Raw genomic sequence first — 21,660 nt, forward strand, 5'->3', positions numbered from 1 at the left:
AACACGTGAAATGTCGCAAATGCAGTCGAAGACGTGCTACAACCCTCCGTGATCCCGAAGCGCCAGTTCTACTCAGCGACTTGAAGTAATATGTAGACTGTAGACTCAGCCGGTGATGCCGTTTTGGACCACGGACAGAAGTAACGCTTTAAGGGTGGTCGCGGTTAGACGGAACGATAGACGCCGTTAGACGTAACGATAGACGCCGTTAGACGTAACGATAGACGGACTTGACGCCGTAACAATTAGGATGACGACCTTACGGTGTGTAAAAAGTGATCACCGCATCGCTCTGGGGAAGAACGGTGACACGAACGTTCAGCAAAGACAGAGTGTACCTGAAGACTATAAACGGCAATATGGTTGCAACGGAAGTGTTGAAAATGGATCAAATATGTAATACATCATCCTTGCCATCAGCACAGGACAGTGTAGAATAAAAACTGTTATACTGTTATATCAAACTGTCAAGCGTATAGCGTTTTTTTTTTCTTTTCTTCCTTTCTTTCAGCGTAGAACAGGCTGGAATATGGAGGTATCGTAGTAGACGACGCTCTTCGCTTCACCCTAAACATGGTGTCCTATACGATCTTTGCCCCCCTATCTGTCACGTACTTCACTCAATCCCAGATCGCTATTAGTATTCCACATGTAACGGAGTGTCCGGAGTGTCGTTTTTCTTATCGCTCGTATTTCTCGATTCCAGATGAACAACCTGTATTAGAGAACATCTTTTCGGAGTCCGTCTACAAACCCGGAGGGTCGGTGAGCCTTCGTTGCACGGCTACGGGGAATCCCCTTCCTCAAGTAACGTGGGATTTAGACGGACGCCATCTACCGGAGACAATTCGCTACCGCGTCGGAGACTACGTCACGCGCGACAATCGGGTCGTCAGTTACGTGAACATCAGCAGCGTGCGACCCGAGGATGGAGGCCTGTACCGCTGCAGAGCTTCCAACGACGTTGGGTCCGTCGCTCATTCTGCAAGAATCAACGTCTACGGCCCGCCAAACATCAGGCACATGAACAACGTGACGGCACTCTCTGGGGGTACACTGGTGGTGCACTGTCCTGTGTGGGGGTACCCCATTACTGGTATCCGCTGGGAGAAGGGTTAGTAGAAGTATGAGTTACCGTATTTGAGAGTGGTTTTTATTTTTGGGAGTATTTGGCGTATATATGTTTTTCGGTGTTTATTGATTTTCACGAAATCTGCATTTTCCGACGTTTTTCCTAGCGTGTAACATGGTCTGCCCGACATATATCGGCGGATAGAAATCACAATGCCATTTTAGTGTTGTGCGTCCGACGCAGCTTTACCAATAACAACAACCAGTACGAATTACAAGCTTCGTGACATCAAGTAAAAGTGGAAGCAGAAAAGGAAGAGTAAGTAGAAAATGTAAACGGACATTTTTCGAAAGCATCGTAATTCTGTTTGGTTTTCCGATGTGCATCAACAGCTTGCTGGGCAGGCGCAGCAATTTACCCCTGTCATAGTTACTGGAATGTCCCTCTGCATTCGGGGGTTTTCGATTAAAACCGAATGAGGGAAAATTTACCTGACGTATGTTTTTCGATTAAAACCTAAAACGCTGAACCCTAGACTTATGCAGGAATTATGTTACGAATGCGGGGTCGGATTCACGAACAATATCGTAAGCGTCACTAGTACTCGGTCACACGGCAAATTGAATGTCATTCCAAGCGAATGACAAATACGCATTGAATGACATTTGTTCCGTGTCACAAAGTGCTCAGACAACGCATTTGCTCTGCGAATGAGTTTGAGGAATACATTCGCTTCTCCGTCTCGCATAGACTGCGTACCCTCTTCAAGAGAAAGGTATCAAAAACAGCAACGATAACCGTTAGGGGAAATTACGAAAGATAGGAGAAAAACGCGAATTAAATGTTGTGCTCCAATATTTAATCACAAATTAATAACTTTTGACATCTACCAAGGAAGGCTAAACGCTCTTTTTCGAAAACCACCCTCGTTCCCAGACGCCATGTTGCCAAGTGTAAGTGAGTAAGTAAGTGAGTTTAAGTGTGGTCCAGTAAGTCCAGTAAGTAAGTGTGGTCCAGATAGGCTTCGTATTGTTCTTGGCTCGTGACACTTGGCAAAATGAGCGTCGTCCTAAACGCGACGATTTTGTGAAATAATCTGATGTTTCCCTAGTTTCGTGAAAAAGAAATAAAATATATCGAATGTACCCGGGTATAGCTTCGTATGTTCGGACTTGGTGTCTTATATCCCTGTCAGACGGGCACGATAAATGCCATTTCAATGCACCCTGAATGCTATGGGAAATGGCATTTACCATGCCCGTCTGTCTGGGGTATTAATCGTCGACAGTGACGTCATTTTCGAATGACATTTTTTTTTCTTCTTCTTGTAGCTCAATGCAATACAGACGAATGACATTCGGTGCTAATGTCATTCAGGGGGAATGCCATTCAATTTGTCTTGTGACAGGGCTATTCACCCTTTCAGTGTTTACAAACAGAAGGCAGTTGTCTAGAGTGCCCAACGTCAGCGGCTACATGTGGCGCCACACCGTGTCACTTACCTACGTTAAACCCTTTCACTGTTTACAAATAGTGAGAGGGTTTAACTCAAATGAGTGACAGGGCGTGGCGCCACATGCAGCCGCTGGCGCTGAAAACCTTAGACAACTTCCGGTTGCGCCTTCTGTTTATAAACAGTAAAAGGGTGAATAAGATGTCGCATCCCGCGATGTGAATTCGACGGCCACATGCTACGCAACGTGCCGAAGTGAAAAGTGTACTGACTACAAAAGGATGACGCGTGCCGACGAATGATAGGAGCACAACGTGAAACACCGCTCTCTGTCGCATTATCCAGCAATCAGTCTGCCAACACTCACCCACACAGGACTAAATTATCGCATAAGCTACGCGTACTCTACGTTCTCGGAAGTTGGTACTTATTTATTTATTTATTTGAAAGATACTGCCGGCCATCTCTTGATGGCCATGGCAGAGGAGGTGAGTACACTACATACAACACATACAACATACAGCTATACACAGTGCAAAATGTCAAGTGTTAAACATCTGAAGTCAAGAAAGAAAGTTAGTCTACAAGACCTTGTAAAAACCGGGTTGGTGATGAAATTTGTGTAACACAAGAGGGCAATTTGTTCCATTCTCGTACAGTGCGTGGAAAAAAAGAAAATTATTAACATGTGAGGTGACCCTACGAGGTATCTACGGACGTTGCCCCTGGCTTTAAAGCTGGTTCGTGCCGTAATGTTCTTCGAGGTTCGAACTCTAATGCAGCCAAGTACACAGCAGGGGTGCAGACGCGTGTACTTGCGACACCACGGTGGCTCTAGTAGGATTATGTCGTAAGATAATAAATCTTACTTCGCAAACGCTTTTTCAATCCAGGCTTTGTCGTAAGCGTACAGTACGACGCGGTTCAGAGAAATTTTGCGGTACGAGGCTTTTGTGAGTCCGGCCCATGAAGAAGAAATACTGACAACGTGACCTTAAGGAAGCTCCGAACGCTCTGATATTTTTTTTTCTTCTTCTTCTTCTAACATTGTGCCCGTGAGCCATCCCCTTTTCGCCCTAATCCACATTGACCCTCAGAGTGAAACTGGAACAAATGCTGTGCCGCTTTTAAATCAAAAATAATTGTAGGCTTTAGTGAAATACACCACTCTTCTCCGAACTCATTTTCTAAAACTGCGACGGTTGTCGAACTACATTTCTCCCAAAAATAACCGTTTCGTCCTGGCGGTTCATTTATTTCCATCATCAGTTAAATGAAGACAAACACCGACTGAGGGACGGTCGTTTGTTTCACTTTCAAAAGGTACAAGCGCTGACACCGGTGCGGGCGCACTTTTCTTCTTTGATACCGCAATATCTGCAACATATTTTTATTTTCATTGACAGCGTTTTAAAATTTGATTTACTCGGTGTAATTATCCGTGTAGCAGGGCAACCGCGTCTCACTGTGATTATTATTTTTTATTGACTAAATTGTTGTATTCATTACCATCAGTTGGATCCGAACTTGAAAATGTCTGTCATCATGTACCTACCTCTATGACGCATGACGTCAAATGTTCTTCGTTAGAAGACAGAAAGCTTGAGATGTTAATGTTGATATTGGCGAAAAAAATAAAAGGGATAGACTGAATTCATCAATCTCGGCTTGAGAGTTTTGTTCTATCCACTTAGTTTGCGTCGTTTGTGGTTACATCATAGGGAATGGGGGAGGGGGGGGTTAAAGATTGGCAGGGTACTTTCTACGTGAGGGAACAGTGGGCACTCAGTACCCGGTGCCTCCGGGTCTGCAAATTACAATTATTTTGACCGCATAACAAACCAGACGCCTCACGCAGCGACGTACGACTAAGAGACATCTATTGTTGTGACATCAGTCAGTGACACCTTCCTATCCCTCATTATACATTCTTGCAGTTTTCTGATAATACGCAACATGCAATATCGCGCGCAGCACGCAATGATAGGTTCTTCGTACTGATAGCTTCTTAATGATATATTATTCTTACACAATAACTCGTCCGCACCTTCGGAGCGGAACACCTGCTCGATATTTTGAGTGGCACGAGGACAGTTCCAATACGTTTCAAACAAAAACTGCTTGGTTTGTACTTGTCTGTAACAAGTTTGCTTTTTTCAGGATGTAGTCATCCGAATACTGTTAAAGGGATTTTAGGACTCTTCCTCGAACGGAATCCGTTCGTTGAGAACCTGTACGCCTTTCGTCAAGAGCATATCACAACTCGCTTCGAGCATTTTCCAGAGAAAAGCCTTTGGTGCGCCCCGTCACCAGCGCGGCGGAACAGAAAGCATGGAGGAAAGAAAGAAAGCAGTCGCCTTGATTCATCGGAAAGTGAAACCTAGATTGGTGTCCACTTCACCTAACACGAATAGCCTCGACTTGGAATGCCGAGCTCTAGTGTGCTTGACCAGCCAATTGGAGAAAACTATGTTGATCAGGGTGGCTCAATGGCAAGAGAGGTGGACGCCTTATGTACTTAGATTGCCTCCAAAGATCGGTAATGGATCAGAGACGGGGACTAATGCATTACAAAGTAATGCATTACGTCGCGATAATGAGTAACGTTAATGCATCGCAATTTGTGAACCAGTAATGTAATGCCAATAGATTGCATCCGGCCCATAGGATTGGTCTTCTCAGCTAACGCGATTTTCACAGCGCGATTTCCTTCACCTTCGGCCTAAATCCTTCCTAACTTTTGACTTTACTTGGAAGCATGTCTGTGGGAACGATAGGGCACCTTTTTCTATTTCTTTCCTCCATGGGTCTCATACTCAGCGTCGTGTATTATTCTTTTTTTCTGATAATCGTGGCTTCCTCTGGTGCGATATCACTTGATATTCGGGAGATAAGCAGCGTATAGTGAATACAATGCTGCATAGAACAAAGGTTGCTGGAGTGTTGACGAGAATGACGGAACGGAGTACCGCTTTAAAACGTGCAAGCTTTCCCCATGTCGCTTTACCGCTTAATTGAATGAGTGTTTTCTTCTTTTTTCTCTCCTCTGTTCACAAAGACGGGCGGACACTTCCTGGAGGTCATCGTCAAGTGGTGCATCCCAACGGCACCCTAGTGGTGACCGAGGTCAACCGCAAAGCGGATGAAGGCACTTACCAATGCGTGGTGGGGAACGAGCGAGGAGACGTAGCGAGGAAAACTCTTCACGTCCACGTTATGGGTAAACTGACTTTTGCCACCTTTGAACGTATCTGGAGAAAGCTGACGTAAGAACGTAAATATGCATTGGATGAGCGTGCATGTTGCATGGGAAAGGTTGCATGATAGAGACAGCTTATTAAGTACAAGTTACTCGTTAAATAAAGGGTAGTTCAATACATATAACGCAATAAGACCATTCTGAAGCATAAAGAGAGTATGGGTTCTGCTTCAATGATATATAAATCTTGCGCAGAAATTCTTCACCCGATTAATTATGATTAATATGATATTGATCCAAAGCACAAATGAGTCACTACGCAACACACGCGCTAATTAAAGAACCGTCAACAGGGGATATATGTTGAGATGTCGACAGCCAGTACAATTCAGCTCCTGTGTGGCTCTTGTTAGCTTTTTTTTTTATTTTACATCTATCTTTCCATAATAACCGCAGCGTAGAGCTCATACAGCAAAGGTGCAGTTCGCCTATCTCGTGTCTCGTTGTCGTAGCTGAGGCAGTGAAACATACAAGGACAAACACAGCATCGAAGGCTTCACAATGCCCAGTCCCCACATGTTCATTATGTGCCATTCTTTAGTCGAGATATCCTACCTCGACATCGATGACTTCCCCGAGACACACGGCGCCCTCTGCGAACCACAATCATCATTACACCTGTCTTTCGCAACGCCATACGCAAAACGCTCAGGACGAGTCATTGCGTGATCCTATAAAAGCGCACGTTCCACGAATATAGTGATGCGCACAGCTATTCCAGTTATACGCCGAAGCAGGCGCGAAGTTTCAGCCAAGGAACGCTACTCTCTTTCGCCATCTTACGCTCCCTCGTGCTAGGAAGGGTAACTGCAGCAATGACCGGAAAATTTTATGGACACGCTAGTGCCTGGCGGATCCCCGCGAGGTAGCTTTATTCAAATGACTGCGTCGTTCGTCTTCCGCTGGGAAAATAGGCTTCTTGCTTCTGCTCGGCTCCCAACAGAGTTCGTCGAGGGAGACTTGGCTCCGAGAAAAACAAAAGGGCAGCGTCGCGAAGGGCTTAAGAGAAGCAGGGACCGCGAGAGGCACGTCCGCAGTTCGTAGATGACGCCACTGGGGAAACGTGTGCATTTGCGAAATTGCAATTTGAGGATTGTTTGCGACTGCGGGAAGAATTTCCATCTTTTGATGAGAGAGTGAAAAGAGAGCAACGCGTGGAGCGGAGATGGTTGGAGCATGGAAGGTTATGGTAGGACTCATTATTCATATCGAGAGACCGTTAGGTTACCTCACTCGGCAACCGTATATACGTTTCAGTTAGATATGCAGCGCTGGTATATACATAAGAAGGGGGTTGCTGAATTGAGCAGCGGCAAAGACTGCATGTCTCGTGACCGTGTTTTAATGGTGCTCAAACTGTCTGGTGATTGTAACGAAGTGGCTCTGTAGGCATGAGCTGCCGCGGTGCATTTCAATGTTACTAGTCTGTACCACTGATCTATTCCTGATTTTATTTTTTCTTAAAAAACCAACCAACCGACTGGTCTGTACATGGCGTCTGATATAATAGCTGAAACGTACGGCAGAAAGAGGCTCACATAAAAAAAAAAAGAACTTACAAAGAACGTTTAGGGAAACCGGTGTGTCCAGTAACACTTTTCAATCGCCTGCATTAGGCCTAATTATTTCGCGCGCTATTCCGCTGAACTCAACATTTATTTATCAACTCTGAACACTAAAGATTTCGAAAACGAAGTGCTCGGCTACTTATCTTCACATGGCTTTTTTTTTCTTTGTAACCTCACTTGTAACCTCACTTTGTGATGCTACTAAACACCGGGAGTTGGTACACCATTAACCCTGTTACTCCGTCAGCACAACAAGTTTATTGTCTCCTTCGAAGTACCCTAGAAAATAACATCGGATTCTTCTTTTTTTTTTCTTTTTTTTTTTTCATGTATGCATCTGTGTAGTTCGTGGTACGTGCAACTTGGTTCTACAAACGAACCGGTATTGTCCCTCGGTAGATTGCGTAGTGGGCGGTTCAATTCCGATTCGCTTAACTTCAAAGTTAATTAGCCCGACTTGGTTAGCTACCTAATGAGAGCTCCTGTTCTTTGCTGTCCCGTTTCACTGCCGGCATTACTGAGCTGAGATGAGCATTCGACAGACGACCCATGCAATCCGAAAAAGGGCTACAGAAGGTAGTCTAACGAGCCAGCGGAACGAGTATACAATATACATAAAGGGCACTTTCGAGTTTACGACTAAGCAATCGCAACAAAAAAAATGCGGCACCGTAAACATCATTTGAACGACGAAAAAAAAAAAAAGAAAAGTTAGAACGCAAATTACTCAACAACAACATCAACAACAACAAATATATTCTGACGATGAAGTGGGGAGGTTTTCCACTCTAGGAATGGAATGCTACACCATAGCTAGGGGGTCTAATATGATTGATGACGATGGTGAGAGATGATGGTGAGAGATGATGATGGTGATGAGAACAAATTACTCACATTCTCACTCTCTCACTCACATAAGTAAAGAAACGAGTGAGACGAGAACAACAATTATAAGGTAAGTAACAAATAAACGGATCATTGCAATAACTGAACGGCGGTTTCTGCGAGGGATGTCACCTCCGCCGTGCAGGCTCCGCCCTCCTCAGGGCAGCTTCCTATATAACATGAAAAAATCAAAAAAAAAATCGAAGCGCTCCTCACATCGTCGCGGAATTTTGGTTGTTGTTAATGTAAACGCAAAAAAACGTAAAGTAAACACCGTAGACTACACTGCATGGTAAGGAAATTAAGAGCGTAGGGATTACGAGGGAACATTTTAGGCAGAAGTAATAACATAGCAGCGGGGTTCCACACTCTTAGCAATGAAGTTCACCTCATAGCAAGGTTCTATAGCCAATCATAACGTCACAAAGAAGGCGTAACGCCTCCCGTTTTCGGCAAATCAGGGCAGATAACGTCATCATTCTAGATGATGGTTGGCTATGAGCGTGCTATGTCGTGAAGAGTGCCTTGTCTGTGCCAGAATAAGGCGCATATTATATGAACTGCCACTGATGTATAATTACTCTGACCATTAACAGCTTATCGGCTAATGATCGCCACAGATCTATTTTGATCGCGAGGGAGAGGCTCTGTCAGACAGAGACTCCCCCTCGCGACAACACCAATAGTGAGGATAGACGCGATGTTTTCATGTGGTTACGCTGCGGTACCGAATAGAAATACACTATGCCTTCGGTACCGTAATTGCAACAGGAAAAAGTACGTAGGGCGTCCGAACTCCATGCAATGGGCGCAATGAGCGGAAGTCATCCCCATATCATCGTCATCATGTATTTCTCTCTCTCTCTCTCTCTCTCCATGCAATCGGAACGCTTTGCGCGTTCTCTTGTCCTCGCTATTTGGGCGACGCGACATCTACAGCTTGTTACATGCACTGAGGTATATGGTACCGCAATTGTTGCGGTGAATCCCCTCTTCCCATGATCATTCATGTAGTTGTTGTTCTCGAGGCCAATATGGCCTCGTGAACAAGCTGTAGGTGTCGTGTGTGGTTCTGTTGTGGTGTGGTGTGGTTCTTTTCGGGACCGCAGCGTAACCACATAAAAACGTCGGGTCTATCCTCACTGTTGCTTATGCTTATGCATGTATTCACGAGTACTGCGGTGTGTTGGACGTTTGTATATAAATATTAGCGGTTCCAGAGCGGCGTATTATTTCACGTATAACAAAACGTTTGAACCATAGCATAACACGCCATCTTCCCACCGTACATCATGTATGGGCTTGATTCTTTGAATACCAGTGGGACCAAAAGTGAACCCGTTCAAGTTTCCCAGCGACTTGGAAGAAGGTATGCGCAGTGTGGTGGTGTGTGTCGTCATCGACGGCGACCAGCCCGTGTCCATCGCGTGGCTGAAAGACGGACGGCCGCTATCCCAGGGTCTGGGAGCCACCAGCGAAATGTTGAATGCCTTCACTTCGTCGTTGACGTTCCATTCCGTGGGGCCACAGCACAGCGGGAACTACACCTGCGTCGCCAGGAATCCCGCGGCGGCGGTGAACCGATCGGCTACCATGACAGTTAAAGGTATGCGAGGTTATTTCCTCCGCGGGATAATAACTGCGTTCTTTTCGTTCGAGATCTTTGTTGCTGAAGAGTCAAATATGACGGAGGGTGATAGAGACAAAATAGGAGTGGACCCCCTTTGCTCTACGTTAACGTTGCGTTAAAGGAAGAGTGAAAAATGAAGAAACGAAAAAAGGAAAAGCCAGGAAGGGAACTAATGTCTCGAGTGAAAAATGCACTCTGAGGAGAAAAAAAAAACGTGACTTTAGTTGTTATGGGGGGGCTAGATGCATTGCCAGAACCATTAGTCGTTATAGTTAATAACCAGTAGTTTAAAAAGTTACTAGATACTTGTTGTACTACTTCTACAAGTACACTCTTAGAAATAAACTTCACCGCAGAGCACGCTCCTAGAAAAATCATCGTCTCGAATGATATCGTTATCAGCTCTGATTTGTTGAAAACAGGAGGCGTACGCCTTTTTTGTGACAATTATGAACAGCATAAGTCCCACACTTTTGCAGAGCTGAGGTGTCAATTTCTGGGTCAGGGGACCGAAATGGGGTGTAACTGGCAATCAACGGGACTAGAAGCTGCAATTACTCCCCGATTTACTTACTTTTTTACTTACTTTTCCCCCCCTTAGAGTGTACGTGCGCGAAATGGTAGGACGTGAACTGTCTTCTTTGAGCTACTCCTGGTTTTCAGTCACGAGCGGAACTTCAATGATGCGCGATAGTGACCCAGTGAACTCCACAATGAAATGATAAAGTAACATATGCGTTGTATAGGTTCCGGTTTCCCATTGTACATTATCCTGTCGTGTCTCCCCGTTGTGCCATCCCGTTGTGTCTCCTTAAACTCCGCCAAATTTCCGAAAGCAGCACAGCGCCGTCTGGATATTTATGGCTTGGGCGTCCCTTTTGTGTTTGCTCGAGAAAATGGGCATAGGCAAACACAGTCCATATATTATCCCAGACCGTCCTTCGGTGCCCACTCGTGGAGTATTAGTGTGCTTAATGTTCTGCGGCTGTAATACTGTATTACAGCTATAGCACATTAGGTACTACAACAAAATGCCCCGATATTTTTTTTTTTCAGTTCCGCCATATTGGAAGAAACAGCCATCCGACAAATCGAGCATTTTGGGCGACAGTGTCGCGATCGACTGCCAAGCTGACGGGGTTCCCCAGCCACAGATACGATGGAAGAAGATGCTTCGTAAGTTGTTTCCGCTATCCTAAATAAGGCAGGCTACCTGAATACCTGACACTTCATATTTGAAAACTTACTTCTGAACGTGTGGCTTTCAAATTGCTTACAAGTATTGACGTCCATGTAATGTGCAAAGATAACTCAAAATGACGTATGATATGATATGTAAGATGTTATGATAAATAGTTCGAACAGAAACCAATTCATGTGGGCGTTTACAGTTACCCCAGACTCAGGGTAATGTCACACACAGCTAGCTCACTCCACCCGCATGCATTTCATCCCTGTGTTCTATTCGCCCTCGTGAACACATCGCTATCCAGATGCTATACAAGTATGTTTTCCCAACACGCAAGCATGAATGGATGGATGCATGCAAAAAAAAAGAAAGAAACTAGAGCTAACAAGCAAGCAATCGATTAGTAGTAACAGTATTTTCGCACCTTCAATAACGAACACTTGGAAGGCGAAAGACGGGATTGAAAAACGCGAGTCGTCTTTTTTATTTTTCTTATTTCGCAGCAGCTTTGTGGCATACTGCTTGTCACTCTTGCTTCCCATTTGTTAACTACAAATGGACGTTAATTAGCTGTACAACAACCAATTGACAATTAACAACCAGTACAACTAGAAGTATCAATGAGCCCAGCTGTGAATATCACCACTGCTGAACCGCACCCTGATAATAAAACCCGTTGTATATCTACAACGTTGTATCATCCCTGTATCGTAGTTTTCTGATCTCCATTACACGAGAAGTGAACACTTTACGATCCAAGTACGAGTACGAGCAAATAAAGAAAAGTGAAATTGAAAAGCAGTCGGAAGCGGGCGTAATTTGTGATGGAGTCGCCTTCATCCCCGCGTGTTATATCGAACAGCATCGGAAGTCTGAGGTTGCCTTCCTCGTGCTGGGCAGGAAATGTATCCTGCTGCTTCCGGCACAACCATCCATAGCATCTCGGGGAATCGATTCTTGGCTGCCCATACGAAGAGCATGCGCCAGTCAGGGCTGCTTAATGCGATCTCAGCACGCAGAAGGACACCCCCACCCTACTTGCCATTCAGTGCCAGACGTAGAGCAGTATCAGCTTTCGCTTACGGCCTGATTTACGAGCTGCGTCTGCGACAAAGGTTTCGCCAATGTTTCCTTCTTTTCCTCACAGTTCGATAAGAAAAAAACAAAAAAAAAAGAGAGACTCGATTTTTTTTTTTTTTAGAGAACACCACTGAAAGCGGAAGGGGCAATGGGAACGTACTGTTCCAGGAAAGTTTGCATGTTGGTATGGTTTGGTGAAGCCCACACCAAAACAAACCAACGAAAGATGGGAATTGTGTTCACGAAGTTTGTAGGACAGTTCACTGAAACCGTATAGCGCAATGCAATGAATATTATAAACTGGTTGCATTTTTGGACATTGTGCCAAACACGTAAGGTAAGCCTTATAGTGCCGTGGTTGGCGGTAAACTCTTAGGGAAGCTCTTTTTGAAAGACTATTAAAGGTTACGTTTAATTTTTTTCGAATTGCTACTCTGGTGGTTAAACAATTTCAGCGTAGCGCAAACACAGACCTCGCGATGACGTGGTGAATGGTAACATGTGACAGTGCCACGTTACAGGCCACGTGGGCTTCCGACGAAACAGGGGCTCACCTATGCATAGCGGTCGGCCCTGTAAAGCTATCACTTTAATATTGTACTGGGAGTCCAGAGATGTTCGTCTACGTTGACGTGTACTTTTTAAGTCTACTGTTCGTTTACTCGACACGAAGTATCGTTTTCTGCTTTTATTGGTGCAAAGAACTAGAATGAGTATGAGCCTAATCCCTTAGCTGCGTGTATTCCAGGGGTAATTACTATCTATTTATTTCAAGTGTCCACCAACAGCCAAGGCCTATTTGGTGATACACAGTACCTTCGTCAAGCACACAGGAAACATAAAAACAAAATTAAAAACACACACAACAAACCTAAGCTATAATCATCACACAGCAGACAAGTTAAACATTAAAACGGGAGGTGATTAAGCAGCAACTCATAAGAGTTACGAAGTGCACTTCATCATAATATATATGTTGTTGTTGTTCGGATACAATTTGATTAGCACATGCCCCTCCAGGATTTCATCATTCAAAAAGTAGTTTACTTTAGATCAGGTGAGAAAAAATGAAGTTGAGTCGATAGTCCCCACAGGGCTAGGGCTGGCTACTTCTGATGTGGGATAATGCACATTGGCAGCGAAGAAGAAACAAACGAAAAATCAAACAGCAAAAGAGCAGCTTCAACAGCAAATCGAATTCCAAACAGAAAACCAGACTGCAGGACAAACAAATGAAGAGTGAAGACCCCACAAAATAGGAACCGAGGAAAATACAAGGCACAAAGCCTGACGACGTAATCCAATGAGTGGAGGACTAATACGTTATGTCTGACGCCAACAATAAGAACGAAAATAGGATCACAGGTTCTGAGTAACATTGCATGACTTGAAAAACAGCGGAAAATGTGCTCTGCATACTTGGTGATGACCTTGGAATAACAAGCCTGCTCTTTGCCTGGCTAACCTTTCCTTTTTTTTCTTAATAAACATATGCCCCCCATGTCAGCACTCAAGGACTTTTCTTTTGTTGAGAGGCCCGTTGAGAGGCCCGTTAAGCAGGCGAGCCAACGACAACTCCAGGGCAGAACAGTTGTCGCTGTACTTTGAACACTCTTCAAAGATATGTCTTGTATCCTCTACTACGGTGTCCTCACTACGAGAGGAAACCCTCTCGGGATTAATCCGGGGCCGTCCGCTTTTGAGGAATGTTTAGCTGGGGCCTATAGATGACAGATGAGATTCATCATGGAAGTGCTTGTGCCATTCAGAACCGGAGCTGGGGATTAACTTTACGCAGGCTGGAGGTCAGTGCAATTTCTCTCGGCCAGTGGTCCCGACACACTGTTCCACGAGTGCACGAACCGCGTCTATTTCGCGTCGCGTTTAGTAAAACATATAGTATACGCCGTATCTCTTTTTTTTTTTCACCCACAAACGCGTTTTGGAGTAGCCAGTTCTGACTGGGTCGGGACTAACCTCTCCATATTTTTCTTTCTTTTTTCCAATCCAATCCAATCTGTTCCACCCCTTATCTTTTTATTCATTTATTATTATTTCTGGAATAGCAAGCCGACGACTCGTTTGGTTGACCTTTCCCCAATTTTCTTTTCCTTTTCGTCTAATAAATAACCCCCCCCCCCCTCAGGTGAATTCGTTGCGGTTGCGTCCGCGGCCTTGTTCCGGCTCTGCCGCAGTGACCGGCAACCCGCTGAAAGCTGCTCCTGAAGTGTAGACTAACTGTCACGTTAAGTCACACAAAGTCGTTACTTCACAGAATTTCGCCATCGCAAGGTACAACATGATTGAGACCAGTGCGAGGATGTTTCCTTTTTGCTATCCCTATGTTTCCCTATCCCCTTTTAAGTCTTTCTTTGTTTGTCTTTTTTCTTTTTTTCCCTTTCTTTCCTGGGAATAGCAAAGCCGCCGTAGCGCAGGCTAACCTTTCCCTCCCTTTTTTGTATAACAAACATAGTACCCCCTCCCTCCTTTTAAGAAGGAGGTCGTGCCGCTTGTCACATTTTTAGTGAGTTTCAGTGCATCGTACGCTATCGCCTTTGCGTACGTAAGAGATAGCGTTGGTTGTACTGCGCACGCGCAAAACGTAAAGAGAGCTTCGCGCAGTGCTCGGAAACACCACGCTATCCCTTACGTATTGCAAAGGTGATTGCGTAACGATGCACTAAAACTCGCTATTATCCCGTTCAAAAAGTCATCGAACCAACTAAATTCGTCATAGCTGGCACGATGGCTGCTATTTCAAACGGCGCATCGCTTTCCCGACCCGCTCGAAACGTGCTGAACTCATTTAATATTAACCTTGTAATCGAAATATTCCGTCTTCCTGCAGCTGTCAACGACCTGCATAATAAATGTAGTCGTACACTTTCGCCGACACAGCGTGAATAACCCAATAATGTATATTGTAAAGTATATGCAGTGACCTTTGCACTTTATTTGCGGCTCACTACCCCAAGTCAGCCCGGTTAGCATGAGACGTGAAATGATCAGGTGATGGGTGGATAATGACACCACATCCAAGTATATGGTAAGACATGAAGCCTTCATTGCGAGATAATATCAGTACACAAGGCATAAAAGTCATGAGAGCACTGACGTTCTGACGCTGGAACACAAACACACAAAGCCTCAAGTGCCTGAGTGACTTCCATCTTTCATCCATAAACGTCATATTATGACGTCATATTATGAGTCCAGTTCTACTGAAGAGTGTAAAGGACCGGTAACCCCTAGAATGTCCAGAAAGAACAGCAGAGTGAGTTCAGTTTTAGGATACAAACTAGAGTGGTTCCGGAGGTTTCCATGGTGGAGAGACTTCATAGAGAGACTTCATGCTCGTACCTTGTCAGCCCGTACTATAGCTTAGTGCGCTCGAAGTACTCTGAGGAAGGTTAGGAAGAGGAGGATGGGATCCAAAGTTTGCGTGTTGAACTTGACTCGGTGGCCCCTTACCCAATGGCTATGCCCCCTTCTCGTTTTGCCCTCTTCCCTGTGCGCTTACTAACTAACGTATCACGTCGGAAGGCAGAGAATTACGACAAGCACTGCACAGTGCTGCTATTCCGGTGCACGAATGAGGTTTAACACCATCGCCAACATCAACGTCTCGACCTTGCATCAGAGATTAAACCCAGCGCAGTCCCAGTAAAAGCGAGACACCCAAGTTTATTGCAGTGAGAGTACAGTTCGAAGCAATTTAATTTGCATGGAGATTAGATTGCTTTGCTGCTTTTTTCACATTCCCGTGGAAAGCTCCTCCGATGAGAAAGGCGTCGTATAAAAAGGCGGAGAAATCAGCGTTAAGAGCGAGGCTAGTTCAGAGGAGCAGGAAATTAAGGGGACGTGGCAGCAAATGTGCCAACACGGAGAGTTTAGTCATGCTTCAAGTAGCCGTTTCGAGAACCACTTTCACCAAGGGAGCTTTATGCTCGGAATGAAACTTCACGGGTCTAGACTGGAGAAAACTGGTGTCTGTGCTTTAATCAACTCAAGCTGTTCAGTCGTGGAGATTTGTCTGCCTTGATGTTCAAGAGAATTGCAAGCATCCAATCAAAGTTTGGGCTTTTCTTTCCGCTGTGGAATAAGAGGGCTTCCGAAGTTTTGTGCGCCTCTGCGCGGGTGTTGAGGTGGAGAAGCAAATGGATTGCTTCCACCAAGAACAAACTGAACGGTTACATGGAAAATTGCCGAAAAATATAAAACACGGTTAGGGGAACGGTTTGTAAAAGTGCACGCTATGGAGAAAGTGTGGGTACTAGAAAGAGCGGAAGAGGCTTCCCAATGAGTAAAAAAAAAAAGAAGAGAGAGAGAGAGAGAGAGAGAAGGTAGTGATTCTACATGCAACAAAATGACACCCGTTTTTCTATGTCTTTTGTAGCTGGACCACCGACGGAGTCGAGGACCATCATCAGCAACCCTCATATTCAGATCTTGGAGAATGGTTCACTGGTGATACGAGAAGTTGAATTAAACGACGCTGGGGAATACATGTGCCAAGCAAGCAACAACGTCAAGCCTAGTCTGAGCGAGGTCATCAAGCTGCTCGTGCACGGTTAGTGTCTCTCCAGCTATGTTAATCCGTCATTTCCCACACTCGAGAAGTCGACCGATTTTGAGGTTACAGTTGCGTTTGACTGAGAGTTGTGTGCAGATGGCACACGCAAATTTTCATTCAGCAGAGCGTCCTAGTTTTCGAAATGAACAAGGAAAACGAGTGGCTTGTTCATATCCGGTTTGAGGTTGACGTAAGCATTAGCTACCAAACTTCGACGGACGTCTCAAGTGTGTGCGACTCAGAAATAAGTTACTGTTTTGAGATCTGGTAAAGCTTAATCAGCAAATTTCCTATCGAAAAGGTGGCTTCATTGATTAATTGGCATAACACGCGGGTGTCTTTAACTTCCCTACCGTTAAGACTAACTACGGGAAACTAACTTTTTTGTTTCGAAGTGTAAATGAATGGAACAGCATACCACCAAACATAAAAAGCGTCGATATTGTTTTTTTTTTAATTTAAAAAAACTAGCGAAATAGTTTTTGCTGTCAAAAATATATCAAGATTAATTTCACTATATATTACATACGGTAATATTACTGATTTGGGGCACAAAGATGTGCAGCTGTGTCTAGAGCGTGTATTGCTATTACATGTGTATTATTCTTGTGCATTGTTTTTCACCTTTGCATTGTTTTCATGTATTATGTTTTTATGTATTTCGTATATTATGCTTGTGTATTGTTTTTTACCTTTGCATTTGTTTTTATGGCTCTAATCTTTGTATGTCACACGGAAGACCCTTTAACCGGGATACTTTTCCCTCTGGGTCTTCCATCTGTATAAATTGTACTACTCATTAAGCATTGTAAAGTTTAAATAAATTCAAATCAAATCAAAATTCCAATCAAACAAACCGGAAGTCACAGGCAGTGACGTCACAGCTGCTAAAGCGCTGGTTGTTAAATTCAGTTATAAATAATTGGCTGAGAACTTAATCGAAGTCACAGTTACCCTAAGCAACATAAGGAACCTTTTGACAGCCGGCTCTTTGCCTGGCGAACCTTTCCTTCCTTTTTTTCTTAATAAACATATCCCCCCCCCTTTTTTGACAGCGTTCGTCTAGATACGGTCTAGGTACGGGCTGTTGCTTTTAGCTACACGTAAGTCAGGAACGGCCTTGTAATACCGCGGATAGATGTTTTTGGTTAGTGAATGGAACGTAGGATACACCTCACATGTTTCACTTGCAGTACCTGCTTATTTCAAGACGCAGTTCAGCTCCCAGAATGTGCGGAAAGGTGATGACGTCAACGTTCGATGTGAGGCGTACGGAGAAAAACCCATTAACATCACCTGGACGAAGGACAGACAAGTGCTCAACTTACAGAACGATAATAGGCAAGTTCGGTATCTATAAATTCGATGCGCGGGAAATAATTGTAATGATATATATATAAAGAAAATTTATTACATTAACCTGATGATATGTACAGTGCAAGTAGTAAATAACAGTGGTATATACAGTGAAGCCGGTTAATAACATGCAACGGATGACAGTGGTATATACAGAGAAACCAGTTGATAACATAGAACGAATAACAGCAGTATATACAGAGTAATCAGTTAATAACGTACAATGAATAAACAGTGGTAGATAAAAAGAGACAGCGAAGAACAGCGCATACAATGAACCAGTGAAGAACATTACATTACATTACATACATTACATTACATGTAATGATACCTGTAAACAAATAAAGCAAGGAAGAAAACGAATGCGTGGCAGGTTTGAGGCCCTAAGCATGTAAATGTAATGCCAGAGTAACGCCGTTACTTGATGAAAGTAATGGTATTACTAATCCATTACTAAGCTCAAACAAGTAATAAGTAATGTAATGCATCACTTTGTATAAAAGTAGCGCGTAATGGTAATGCATTATTACATAAAAGTATGTGCGATGGGCAAGACACGTAATCAAACACAAACACGAAGGCTCAAAAAGCCTTCGAGCCTTGATTGATTTAAAAAAAAAAAAAAATGGAGATGGTAGTCTCGAGCCACTCGGGACTGGCTACTCCAGGACGCGTTATTAATAAAAGAAAGGGAAACTACACTAACCTCGACGCTTTGCAACGCTTTGAAAGAATCGAGCCTTCTTTTGAGCTTTCGTGTGTGTTTGCGTGTCTTGCCCATCGCTCAGGCTTGCCTATCATGGAATTTATCCACCAGCTAGCCTGCATTTACGCCATTCTGTCAATGTACATAAAAGTAATTTCCCCACCTCTGTTGTAGACACAGTTGTGCGCTCAGCGTATGAAGGGATTTGCAAGAAAACGCCTCACATCTAGAGGCACACTGAGTTGCGCTCCTCATGAATGCGACTTCCGTGACAAATGGGAATTCTCTGTAAGCCACGATGCAAATAATCATCTCCGCGAGCAACTGCTACTGTAATACAACTACTTTAACAACAGGACCGATAAAGGGACGAAAATAGGCACGAAATTGGCAGCCGTAAGTGATCAGTACAAACGTTACTTCTCCGTTAACGTTCGTAATTTCTGCAACGCCGTTTTTGTACAACGTCGGAACCAATATTAACAAATTCAAGCACGCAAAACTCCCTTCTTGAGCGCCTCCTAGTTGCACCCTTTGTACATCATCCGTACATGTCATATGTACATGTACCCGTGTACATCAAGAGGAGGAAGAGGTGAAGTTGATGATGGTTCATGTCGCGACACTGCAACACTCATAGAGGACGAAGGGGGTCAGAACGAAGAGACCGCAGATAAAACGTTTGCCTTTCGTTCTAACCCCCTTCGTCCTGTCAGTGTGCTGCAGGGTTAAGACATAAACCCGTGTAAATGACAGCATGCCGGCTGTATTGAAAAGCCGACCACCTGTTTGTACGCCTTTGTTTCATTCTTGGGTGCATTGGGTGCATAGGTAGTTATAACAGCGTTATACGTAAAAGTATGAAATATAATAGTTCACCTATGCGTTCACCAATTTTCGAAGACACGCTAAGGATTTGTTTTGTCCTTGCAACAAAACACTGCACTGAGGGTGCTTTCTAAGGTCGAATGGCGACCTTTTTTCTTTGCATTCTATCATTCATTGTTGCAGCTTCCTATAGCATTGAGCACAGGTGTTCTATATCGAATTTAGCTCATGTTGCGAGCCAGATAGTTGAGTGTGAATGGCAATCGAAGTCAAGAAACACAAGAGCTCAATCCAATATTGACTGGACAGCGATAAACAAATACTATACCAGTATCGCACGCAGCGCTTGTGAAGCTAAACTCGCAATATCACAATCGAAGGGAGAAAAAGGCTCGGTTGTCTTTGGTCGAAGCTTTTGAACTACAAGTTGAACTACAAGTTGAACTACATGTTGAACTACAAGTTGAACTACAAGTTGAACTACATGTTGAACTACATGTTGAACTACATGTTGAACTACATGTTGATCTACATGGTGAACTACATTATCACCTCTATTCTTCTCTGGGCATCATCTCTTTGTTTTTTCATCATCTCATCACCTGTTTGTACTTTCTGCGTGTAAGTGTACTGGGGTAGCCAGTTCGGCTTCGTCGAAACTCGCATCCCCATTTTTTTTTTCTTTATCACATCACATCACACGGTTATCTTTTTCGAATTTCTGTTACAGCTTTTACGAACGTCGAAAGTTGGCCTAAGCACAAACAAGAGCAAACTTTTCAGGTCTGCGACAGACAATGGTTCGCAGTTGGTGAATTCCGCAGCGTTCTATAACCAAACTCCCACGAGCACCCATGACAATGACGCGTGACAAGCATGTGACAATGCCATCACCGTTATTATACAGATACCACAAACTGAACGTATTCAAGCAACTCTCATACTTATTCCTACCATGAATGTACGCATGCCACAAACAACAGCTGCTCTGCGCTCTCGTGTTCCGCATAGTTCTCTCGTTATACTTCAGTCATCATCCAGGGGATGGTGTCAACATCGTTTCGTGACGAAAACGTAAATGATGACACTGTACTGTTTGGATTGACGCCCGTAACCCCGTCCATTGTGATGGCGAGGAAAGAATAATAGATCAATAAACAAGCAGCAGGTGCAGCTCTCCGTTGTTTACTGAACTCGGGAAAACAAGGGACGCCTCCGGGCTCCCGACAAACGGAAAGAGACGACCCAGGGATCAAAGGATGGCATCGCTCGCATCCAGGAAGAAAGTGGAGTGCGTAGGGTAGAGCTCATTAACGGAAATTCCTAGAAAATGAGACAGCACTCGAGGGAATACACATTAATAGGAATGTCGATGGGTTCAAGCACCTATAATAAATATGCAGCAGCCGCACGCTTACAAAGGGCGTCGCCTTTGTAGGCCCGGAAAGTAATCATGCATCGTGCTTCGGGATAAGTAATCGGGAGTTCTTTTGTTTCATTTCGGACGATCGTACTGTTGGCAAGTAAAATTCAAGAAGTGCGGGGTCACGAAAGTGCAAGGGAAAACAGTGGTTGGGACTCGAACACAGCACCTTCCTCAGCGAGTGCGAATATGACAAATTAAATGGCAAGCTTCCTCACTCGTCGTGTATCATTTATTTATTATCAATATTCCGCCACTTTGCTGAGGTGGCATTGTGTAGGGGAGAAGGGGAAAACGCAGCTGTCACACTTGGGCAATTGTAAACGAACGACATCAATAAAAAAAGGCAGGTACCAATGATGATCATGCAGAACGAATCGCGCGTAGATCGTTCCGAACGGTAAAGCAAAGGTGAAGCAAGCGGAACGTTGCTCCATGGAGGTATTTTTTTGAAAAAAGAAAAAAAGAAAGAAAAATATTTTTAGAAATAGACGTTGGAAAATTTAAAGGTTGTAAACGCGCAGGCTAGGCGATCGAAATAAAATTATACGGTAATAGATTATTGTAATTGTAGTTCATGTTGTTGCGAACAACCGGCTCAATAAGAAACTGTTTCGAAATGTTCATAACTGAGATAG

At 44.1% G+C, this 21,660-nt stretch overlaps 2 protein-coding genes across 3 annotated transcripts in view; one reads left to right on the forward strand and one right to left on the reverse strand.

Moving 5' to 3' along the window:
• Window positions 1-21,660, forward strand: part of LOC135393807 (cell adhesion molecule Dscam1-like) — a 326,980-nt gene that overhangs the window by 242,532 nt on the left and 62,788 nt on the right. Inside the window, exons 7-12 of the mRNA XM_064624088.1 lie at window positions 707-1,114; window positions 5,584-5,745; window positions 9,559-9,843; window positions 10,924-11,043; window positions 16,533-16,706; window positions 17,903-18,050. Coding sequence (XP_064480158.1) covers window positions 707-1,114; window positions 5,584-5,745; window positions 9,559-9,843; window positions 10,924-11,043; window positions 16,533-16,706; window positions 17,903-18,050 — 1,297 coding nt within the window. The remainder of the gene's footprint in view (window positions 1-706; window positions 1,115-5,583; window positions 5,746-9,558; window positions 9,844-10,923; window positions 11,044-16,532; window positions 16,707-17,902; window positions 18,051-21,660) is intronic.
• The window catches only part of LOC135393809 (uncharacterized), a 207,583-nt gene that overhangs the window by 180,952 nt on the left and 4,971 nt on the right, over window positions 1-21,660 (reverse strand). The window lies entirely within an intron of this gene.

The sequence above is a fragment of the Ornithodoros turicata genome, chromosome 5, assembly GCF_037126465.1.
Source record: "Ornithodoros turicata isolate Travis chromosome 5, ASM3712646v1, whole genome shotgun sequence".
In the NCBI taxonomy this organism is placed as follows: Eukaryota; Metazoa; Arthropoda; class Arachnida; order Ixodida; family Argasidae; genus Ornithodoros; species Ornithodoros turicata.